The 11,013-nt window shown below is 46.9% G+C and overlaps 1 protein-coding gene across 1 annotated transcript in view; it reads left to right on the top strand.

Annotated features, from left to right (window-relative positions):
• The first annotated feature begins 253 nt into the window (after positions 1–253).
• VAT1L (vesicle amine transport 1 like) overlaps positions 254–11,013 on the top strand; it is a 66,771-nt gene continuing 56,011 nt past the window's right edge. The window contains exon 1 of the mRNA XM_040409594.1: positions 254–567. Coding sequence (XP_040265528.1) covers positions 350–567 — 218 coding nt within the window. The 5' untranslated portion in view covers positions 254–349. The remainder of the gene's footprint in view (positions 568–11,013) is intronic.

Here is an 11,013-nt window from a genome sequence, read left to right as displayed (position 1 = left end):
CCAGTTCTGCTTTACACCAGTTTGATAAATGACCCCAATAGTTTCTTAGAACTTAGAATTTTTTTTTATTTCAAAGGGGAGAAGTGTTGGCTGCTGCCGCCTGAGACGTCCATGTAATACTCCCCCCCCCCATAGGTGACGGCGGCCGGGAGCGGGGGACCCGCGTCTCCCCCAGCGCATGGACACATCCAGCAGGCTCTATGTGTGGAGTGTGCGCGCAGCAGTGCCCGGGAGCCAGTGAGGCGGAGAGGAGCCCCGCGCCGCTAGAGCGCGCATTACGGTAAGAGAAGGACCAGCGCCTGGAGCCGCATCTGCAGCGCAGCCCGAGCATCCCATTCAGCCAGGAGCCATGGCCAAGGAGCGGCCGGAGAAAGCCGAGGAGACCGAGCAGATGATAGAGAAGGAAGGCGGGAAGGAGGCGGCCGAGGTGCCGGGAGGAGCCGCCGATGGCAGGGACATGAGAGCCGTGCTCCTCTGCGGCTTCGGAGGGCTCAACAAGCTGCGGGTGGCCCGGAAAGTGATGCCCGAGCCCCAGGAGGGAGAAGTGAAGATCCGGGTGAAAGCCTGGTCCGGTACCCTTTATATACATCCCTGTTGGGGCGGAAAGGGTTAAATGCATTAGGTGCCCCCCCCCCCCCCCTCTGCCAGTCAGGTGTTTTAAAGGGTTAACTGGAAACCAGTCCTGAGGGCGGCGTGGTAAATGAAGGGTTAAATGGACCACAGCCTAACGATAGAAGGGAAACCTCCGGGCAACCCGGCGATGAAAGGGTTAATTGGGAAGCCGACTGCTGATGAAAGGGTTAACCGGGGAGCAATCGATTGATAAATAACGGGCCGCCAGCGTATCGATGCAAGGGTTAACTGAATGGCGACCTGCTAATGAAAGGGTTAACCGGAAAGCCAACTGTTTATGGGAAGGCAGACTGCCGATGAAAGGGTTAACCAGGAAGCAACCCGTCGATAGATAACTGCTTGGCGGCCTAAGGGTTAACTGGCTGATGACCTGGTGATGGAGGGGTTAACCGAGAAGTCAACTGTTGATGGTTTGAGGGTAAGCCGCCTGCTGATGAAATGGTTAACCGGGAAGCAACCTGTTGATAGATAACTTGCCGGCAGCCTAAGGGTTAACTGGTTGATGACCTGGTGATGGAGGGGTTAACTGAGAATCCAACTGTTGTGGGCAGCCTGCTGATGAAAGGGTTAACCAGGAACCCAACTGTTGACGGTTCACAGGAAAGCAGACTGCTGATGAAAGGGTTAACCAGTAAGCGACTGTCGATGGATTACTAGTTGGCAGCCTAAGGGTTAACGGGTTGGTAACCTGGTAATGGAAGGGTTAACCGGGAAGCCAACTGGCCAGCCTTTCTGGTAGTGAAAGGGTTAACCAGAAGGGCACCCCAGCAACCAAGGAGACTGCCCCGGCAATGACACGGGTTAACCCTTTTGTTGCCAGGCTGGCTGTCCAATTAACCCTTTACTTTGTCCAGTTGCTGTCGGATCAGCTGGAAGAGGGGAAGGGTTAAGTGGACAAGCGGCATGGTAAGGAAAGGGTTAACAGGTCACACTGGGCAACAAATTGATAAGGGAAAGGCAACCTGTAGATGGCGAGGCTGGAGGGAGAGGGTTAACCGGAAGACTACCTGAATTCTGTCTGGCAGAGAAATGGTTAACTACACCTAGTAATGGACGGACTGAGTGGATGGGAATGGGGCTCTGACATGTAAGGGTTAACCATTGTCACCAGTAGCGTCCCCGTCGTGTGTGGCTCCGGGGGGCCCTGTTACTATAACATCAGAGAAACGGTCATTGTCGCCCATAGCAACCAATCACAGCACAGCTTTCATTTTTCAAGAGCAGACCACCACATGAAAGCTGCACTGTGATTGGCTGCTTTATAAATCTCCCCCTAGAGCCTCTGCATGACCGACTGATAGCCCGGAATATCCGATAATCCAGCATCTGAACGCTCCTGTTCTGAAACGTATCATTAAGTTATAGTTATTATAGTTATTATGATAAATGATTACGTTTTTGTTAGTAATTATTTATTATTTGGACTCTTTTCCAATATCTTCCATATTTTTCTTATATTTTAACCCTTTCACTCGTCAGTTTGCCACATGATAACCTAAATTCCGTTGCTGGAATCCGTTTAGCGAGCAAGCCGTTTGCTGCGGCGGTGAGGCCTTCACGCTCCGCTTACCATATTGACGCGACTTTAATTGAAAAGACATTTACAAAGTGGTGAGACGGCGCTGATAGCATGCGCCTAACTCGTACCTTGATATTTTAATTTTCAGGAAGTTATGTTACCATGGAGACGGGCACCCAGAAAGATGTTAAATTGGCGCCGTCTACTGCTAATACGTCACATCTGTCCGGTCTGTCAGGTAGCGTACAGATGTAGCAGAGCTGAGTTTTTGCCTTTTGCTGCCACTGACTGTGATATTGCAATGTGTTCTTTGGTTTTAGATATCAAATGAGGTGGTTTTGCAGGATTTAAAGGGGCTGTCCTACGAAAAAATATTCTAGTTTTCCAACCAGCACCTGGATCTGAATACTTTTGCAATTGCATGTAATTAAAAATTTTGTGTAGCCAATCAAATCTATCTGTAGAGCGCCACCTGCGGTTTGTTCGTTTTCTACTTTCTTTGTCCTGCTCACTGAGATGGCCGCACATGCTCAGTTTCATCCTTCAACTGCCTCCTGAGCTGTGAAAGGGAGAGCTGCAGCAGAAAGGACACGCCCCTGAGCTGTGATAGGCAGAGAGCTGCAGCAGAAAGGACACGTCCCCTGAGCTGTGATCGGGAGAGAGCTGCAGCAGAAAGGACACGCCCCATGAGCTGTGATAGGGAGAGAGTTGCAGCAGAAAGGAAACGTCCCCTGAGTTGTGATAAGGAGAGAGCTGCAGCAGAAAGGACATGCCCCATTAGCTGTGATAGGAAGAGAGCTGCAGCAGAAAGGACACGCCCCATGAGCTGTCATAGGGAGAGAATTGCAGCAGAAAGGACACGCCCCATGAGCTGTGATATGTAGAGCTGCAGCAGAAAGTACACGCCCCCTGAGCTGTGATAGGTAGAGAGCTGCAGCAGAAAGAACACGTCCCCTGAGTTGTGATAGGGAGAGAGCTGCAGCAGAAAGGACACGCCTCCTGAGCTGTGATCGGGGGGGAGCTGCAGCAGAAAGGACACGCCTCCTGAGCTGTGATAGGGAGAGAGCTGCAGCAGAAAGGACACGCCTCCTGGGCTGTGATAGGGAGAGAGCTGCAGCAGAAAGGACACGCCTCCTAAGGCTGTGATAGGAAGAGAGCTGCAGCAGAAAGGACACGCCCCCTCTGCTGTCAGCTTGATATAAATCTAACAGAGCAATGAATGTGGAGATCTCTGGACCCATGTGAGGTACAGGGCTGGTTCTAGCTTTGTTGGAAAGACATTGTCATGTACTGTATGATGTCTGATTTTCATTTTTTGCATTAGTCGTGGGGTAACCCCTTTAATAGTGATAGCGTCTCCTTTTGAATGTGTGATGGGAGGAGGTCTCACCCCTCGGACCCCACCAGTCAGCAGAATGAAAGGTCAGAGCCTTCGTTGCATCACCGCTGAATTTGCCGGGTTTGGTGAGATAGGCTAACCACCTATGTGTATAGGGATATAGATGTCAGGAGACAGAAAGATCGGACATGTTGGATTTCAACATGCCCGATGCGGTTATTCTCGCGGACTTGGGGAGGGAGGGAGATAGCTGTCAACTGAATGCTCCAGGGGGTGGGGGTCACACATTGATATTCTGTGCAAAGGGTAGGTCATCATATAGTAGGTTGTCCGGGTTACTTATAAAAATCTCCCCAGTTCCCCTAAGACCTCGTTCACACGTCTGTGTCCGTGATGTCATGGATTCGTGATACTGTCCGTGATTCATCCGTGGTAGATGATAATACAGTGGTCCCTCAGGATACAATATTACATCCAGTGGTCTTCTCTGACCCATCGTAAGTTGAAACCAGACTCAACATACAATGTCTCAGGCTCAGATCCAACCAGTCCAGGCCACTTCTCTAGTAACCTCGCTGGATTAGTTACTAGTTAGTAGCTATTATGTAAGGACTTGTTTTATCTCTCTCAGTTATCTGCTTATTTTTCTTAAATCTTCATTTTCTCTTATCTTGGATGACATTTTGGGGCTTTGGAACCAGTTACTCAAGTTACAATGGTTTCAACATACAATGGTGGCCCTGGAACTTGAGGGACCACTGTAATGTGATGATAATTGAGTAAATGGTTCCGTGGATCTTCAGTCCGTGTGTCATCCGTGTTTTTCTAGACACTGCTGGGCTGAAAGTTAGTTTCAGCAATGATCAGTGAAAACCACGGACCAAACACGGATGGCGTCACTGCCCCATAGACTGTAATGTCCACGAGGGATCTGTAATCACAGACACAATAGGGCAACACGGACCCACGATACACACATTAAAGTCAAAGGATACGTGAGCGGTCCATAGAGACCATGGACAGAACACATACGCGAGTCACTGACGTGTGAAAGAGGCCTAAATGTAGTAAAATAATAAAAGAACATAATCTCTTGAAGGATTGTGCAAACCGCCCTACTTGGCCGGACCTGTAAGGGAAGATGCTTCCCAAACCCCAGACTTTTAACCTCATTCAGATTTTACATCGGACCCCTAAAATTATTCAAACCCCAGAACTGACCTCTAAAACCAATTAAGTTCCCAAATGACCCCTAAAAGTAATTCAGACTCCAAACCGGACGTCTTCAATTTAATTCAGAACCTATACCAGACTTCTTAAATTAATTCAGACCCCAGACCAGACTTATATAGTTAATCCAGACCAGACCCCTAAAATTAATTCAGAACCTAGACCAGACTTCTAAAATGTATTCCAGATCCCAGACCAGACGCCTCAAATTTAATTCAGAACCACGACCAGACTTCTAAAATTAATTCAGACCAGTCCAGACCCCTAAAATTAATTCAGAACCCAGATCAGACTTCTAAAATGAATTCAGAAACCAGACCAGTCCCCTAAAATAAATTCAGAACTCAAACAAAACCCCTAATATGAATTTCGAACCCAGACCAGACTTCTAAAATTAATGTAAAATCCAGACCAGACTTCTAAAATGAATTCAGAACCCAGACTAGACTTCTAAAATTAATTCACACCCCAGACCAGACTTCTAAAATGCATTCAGATCCCAGACCAGAAGCTCTAAAATTAATTCAGTCCCTAGACCAGTCCCCTAAAATAAATTCAGAACTCAGACCAAACCCCTATTATGAATTTCGAACCCAGAACAGACTTCTAAAATTAATTTAAAATCCAGATCAGACTTCTGAAATTAATTCACACCTCAGAAGAGACTTCTAAAATGAATTCACACCCCAGACCAGAAGCTCTAAAATGCATTCAGATCCCAGACCAGAAGCTCTAAAATGCATTCAGATCCCAGACCAGAAGCTCTAAAATGAATTCACACCCCAGACCAGAAGCTCTAAAATGCATTCAGATCCCAGACCAGAAGCTCTAAAATGCATTCAGATCCCAGACCAGAAGCTCTAAAATGAATTCACACCCCAGACCAGAAGCTCTAAAATGCATTCAGATCCCAGACCAGAAGCTCTAAAATGCATTCAGATCCCAGACCAGAAGCTCTAAAATGCATTCAGATCCCAGACCAGAAGCTCTAAAATGAATTCAGAACTCAGACCAGACTTCTAAAATTAATTCAAACCTCAGAAGAGACTTTTAAAATGAATTCACACCCTAAAAGGAATCCAGGACCTAGACCAGACTTCTGAAATGAATTCGGATGCATCCCTGCTCTGGATTTGGACAGTGGTCAGCCAGTTGAGAACTGCCAGTATAGACGCTCTGGCTAGTCCTTCTATGAGGGCACAGTATGAAATGTCATTTTATGCCACTCCCTGGCACCGTATTATTTCCAGTACTTTATGTATTATAGGCACGTAAAGGCCAGCATTATGTGGGAACTGTATGGCGGCTTTATTTGTGCGTGATAGGGCACTTTGATTGATATGCACAAAATATTCTCAAAAACGTACAAAATTGACCATTCAGGTGGTGATGCGGCGTGTGCTCAGGTTACCGTCACCCCAGTTGTGTGACGGAGGCGGGTAACATGAGCATAAGTATCCGACTTGTTTATTGAGACTCGTGATCAGTGTGATCATTCATTTTCTGCTTAGTCACTTTAATAGGGGTTATGGTTGCTATGGTAACGCTGGCAATTCTGTCAGGTTTAATGTTGGTAAACGTCTTGTTACCCCATTGTTGTGTTATTCTGGGCAGGAAGCCAGGAATGTGCGGGTCACCCATTCACTTGCATTTCTCGTGACGTGCTTTTAGATAAACATAATTGTTGGAAATCTGTTTCGCGACATTTCCCGTGATAAAAAATAAACAGTTTATTTAGGGACGGTTTCGAGGAATTTGTTGTTAAAGGGGTTGTCCAGCCAGGAAAAAATATTTAAAAAAAAGGGGCAGAATGAAAAAAATAACACTCCCCTTACCAATCCCCAGCGATCCTGCTCAGGTCTCCCGCCTATCTCTACTTCCGTGTCCCTCCATACAGGAAATGTGACTGCTCAGCCAATGGCTGGTGAGGTGTGTCACCACTGTGGCCAGCGATTGGCTGAGAGGTCTCATTTCCTAAGGTTGGAAAAGTAGATACTGTCAGGGGACCTGAGAAACGTTGGAACGGGAGCGGTGGAGAATCGGCAAGGTGAGTGTGACTCTTTTATTTATGTTTTTAATCCATTCTTCCGGATTCTTCTTTTTTAAGATTTTTTTTTCCTGTCTGGACAACCGCTAAATAAGGGGGAATTCTATGGATTTAAAGGGGTATTCTAGGATTTTAATATTGATGACCTATCCAATGGTTTTATAATTAGTGGATGTGCACTTCATTGGGGTTTTCTTGGGCCATGTGGCCTTTTTTGGATATATACAGTACAGACCAAAAGTTTGGACACACCTTCTAATTCAAAGAGTTTTCTTTATTTTCATGACTATGAAAATTGTAGATTCACACTGAAGGCATCAAAACTATGAATTAACACATGTGGAATTATATACATAACAAACAAGTGTGAAACAACTGAAAATATGTCATATTCTAGGTTCTTCAAAGTAGCCACCTTTTGCTTTGATTACTGCTTTGCACACTCTTGGCATTCTCTTGATGAGCTTTAAGAGGTAGTCCCCTGAAATGGTTTTCACTTCACAGGTGTGCCCTGTCAGGTTTAATAAGTGGGATTTCATGCCTTATAAATTTGGTTGGGACCATCAGTTGCGTTGAGGAGAAGTCAGGTGGATACACAGCTGATAGTCCTACTGAATAGACTGTTAGAATTTGTATTATGGCAAGAAAAAAGCAGCTAAGTAAAGAAAAACGAGTGGCCATCATTACTTTAAGAAATGAAGGTTAGTCAGTCAGCCGAAAAATTGGGAAAACTTTGAAAGTAAGGGCTATTTGACCATGAAGGAGAGTGATGGGGTGCTGCGCCAGATGACCTGGCCTCCACAGTCACCGGACCTGAACCCAATCGAGATGGTTTGGGGTGAGCTGGACCGCAGAGTGAAGGCAAAAGGGCCAACAAGTGCTAAGCATCTCTGGGAACTCTTTCAAGACTGTTGGAAGACCATTTCAGGTGACTACCTCTTGAAGCTCATGAAGAGAATGCCAAGAGTGTGCAAAGCAGTAATCAAAGCAAAAGGTGGCTACTTTGAAGAACCTAGAATATGACATATTTTCAGTTGTTTCACACTTGTTTGTTATGTATATAATTCCACATGTGTTAATTCATAGTTTTGATGCCTTCATAGTCATGAAAATAAAGAAAACTCTTTGAATGAGAAGGTGTGTCCAAACTTTTGGTCTGTACTGTATATGTGCTGAACTGCCAGTGCACTCCATCTTTATTATAGTGTGCCCCCTTACGTATTGCTAATACACTATCCTAAGGAGAGTGTCACGGGACACCGAGGCGCTCGCTCTTCTCAGCGCCGTCGGCGTCCGGTTTCTGTGCAGGAGCGAGGATGCGCACAGCGTCCTAGGTGACAGGGGGCAGGACGGACCAGCTGCGCACGTCTCCTCTGCGCGGCCGGCGTCCTCAGTTCCCCCAGCAACCAGGGGAGGTCTGAGCACCGAGCTGGGCACTCGGTGCTCAGCTGTACTCCCTAGTGCGGGTCATGTGGCGCTGGCCACGTCACATGACCCCAGCCTGCCAGTATTTAATGCTGGCCACAGGTTGCCTGTTAATTAGGTTCCTGGCGATTTTTGGTTCCCTGTATACTTACCTGATCCTGTGTTCCCTGACGATCCTCTGCCTGCTCCTCCTGTACTGCGCTACTCTCCTGGTATTCTGACCCCGGCTTCCACCTGACGATTCTTTGCAGACTCCTGTTGTACTTCATTACTCTCCTGGTTTTTGACCCCGGCTTCTCCTGACTATTCTCTGCTTTATCCTTTTGTACTGTGTTGCTCTCTAGGTATTGACCCGGTCCGTTCACGATCTGTTATTTGTCTTGTCTGTCCTCCCTGCACGTATCCTAAGTTAGGGACTGCTGTCCAGTTGTCCCCTGTCATCAGGACTTGCGAGGCAAGTATGCAGGGCCAGGGGTGAGGGTGGAGCGCAGTGGTCACTATCCTCCACCCTGTGTGTAGTGTACGTGACCGTTACAGATAGGCCATGAATATGTAATTGGCGGGGGTCCTACACCCCGCACCCCCAGCTGTTTCGGAGCAGCTACGGCATTGGAAGTCGGTGCCGGAACTATATAGCGCTGTCCATTGTGCAGTGGACAGACCTTGTAACTGCAGCACTACTTCCCTTCCATGGGAGCAGCGCTGCCATCCACTGCAAAATGTACGGAGCCGTGTGGTTCTGGCGTTGACTTCCTATGCTGTAGCTACTGCACAACAGCTGATCGGCGAGGATGGAGGATGTAGGACCTCCACCAATCGTAAATTGATGGCCTATTCCAAGGATAGGTCATCAATATTTAAAGGGAACCTGTCACCGGGATTTTGTGTATAAAGCTGAGGACATGGGTTGCTAGATGGCCGCTAGCACATCCGCAATACCCAGTCCCCATAGCTCTGTGTGCTTTTATTGTGTAAAAAAAAAATTCAATACATATGCAAATTAACCTGAGATGAGTCCTGTCCCTGACTCCTCTCACCTACAGGACTCATCTCAGGTTAATTTGCATATGTATTGAATCGGTTTTTTACACAATAAAAGCACACAGAGCTATGGGGACTGGGTATTGCGGATGTGCTAGCGGCGATCTAGCAGCCCATGTCCTCAGCTCTATACACAAAATCCCGGTGACAGGTTCCCTTTAAATCTTTTTTAGCGTAAAGAATATTTTGCAGTTTACATCAAAATTTGGTCTTAGTAAAATGCTGAGTAGCTGCAGATACATGGACTGATCCCGAGGTTTCACAGCTCCTAACTCCTCACCTCCCCTGCTGGTTCAGTGTCTGTACACAGCATTCTCAGCTGATCTCCTTTCTAGATGGGTAACACTTACATATACACGGGTGATTTGTATTGCATTTTTTGCCACAGTTATAAACATCATACAAAAAATAATAATATAATAATCCACAGAGCAAGCATTACTTTCAGGAACCTCTGCGATTCCATTAACGATCTTTGTATTCTGATGTGTGGTGTGGGTACAAAGTCGGGCTGGGGTCCCTGGGGCCCACCAGAGGAAATTATTCTCAAGGCCCAAACTGTATGTTATCAACAATAGGCATACTTACCCAAAGGCATACTTACCACCATTTGAGTTGGTAAAATCGGGGCATATAAGCCCCGCCCTGGGAATAACCAAGACCTGCCCACAAACACCTATTTGTGGGTGGAGTTTGCGTCAGCCCCACCCAATTTTGGCCCAGAACAGTGCAAATTTGCCGAGACTGTCTCTGAAAATCAGGGACAGTCCTGTTAAACTTTGGGACAGTTGGCAGCTATGCAAAGGATCTTTGGAGCCCATTATGGCATCAGAGCCTGGCATAACTGGAGGAGTATAGTGCATGTCCTAGAATGCCTTTGTCATAGATTTGCCTTTCAGAATAGCTGGGTGACTACCCACGTGGGGCTACAGGGGCGCCGGTTTGGTTGCCACCCAGCAAATCCACTTTATGTAATTGGAAGTTGGAGATGGATTGCTGCATAATAAGGCCATGTCGAGGGAACATAGGGCCAGCCATAACCTTCCCTTGAAGCGGCTGCTGAGGGGTCATAATACATGAATGGTCTGTATCCACCAGATCATGAGGGGGTCCATGGGTGGTCGTAAGTGAGAAAACCCCTTTGACATGGCAAAGGTTATGTCCTTGGTGTCAGTGCATTAGTCATTTGGGCAAGGTGTTCTTTAAATGGGAAACCCTTAAAACTTGCCCTGCAGGAGGTATCGGAGGACTGGAGCTGAGCCTAAGCTTTGACATGGGTGTTGTACATATTTTGGACTGGTACATCCTGTGACGCACATTTAGGAGTTATATTTTTTTACTCGTTATGACTCCACCGAGCTGTGTTAGGATCTGTCTGAGTCATGCTCCATTTTGGAAGCGAAATGCCACCGATTATACATAGAGTAAATTCTGTACCGTGATGAGTCACATTCTGCCACACTAAATCATCTGGACGGGCACGCTGGGTCGCTTGCTGGGAAGATGCTTGAATTAAACAGTGGGAGCAGAACCAGGCCATTAGTAATATCTGGAGCTTTACACTTCCAGGCAGTGGTGTGGGGCTCATTCATGCCTGAGTGCTCCTTTACTCTTTTATTTTGACGTTTTTGACAGGTTCCTTGGCTTCCTGTGCCATACTGCCCAAGCTTCTGAGAGAGAGAGGGACAGCGGTGTGTGGGTAACGACCCCGTCACATGCAAACAGGGATAGTGCAGCCCTCAACTGCCCGGAGCCACTATCCCTACTTGTTTGCTCGAT

The sequence above is a fragment of the Bufo bufo genome, chromosome 10 (assembly GCF_905171765.1).
Source record: "Bufo bufo chromosome 10, aBufBuf1.1, whole genome shotgun sequence".
Lineage (NCBI taxonomy): Eukaryota > Metazoa > Chordata > Amphibia > Anura > Bufonidae > Bufo > Bufo bufo.
Note: the sequence above shows the minus strand (reverse complement) of the source record. Positions and strands in the feature narration are given on the sequence as shown.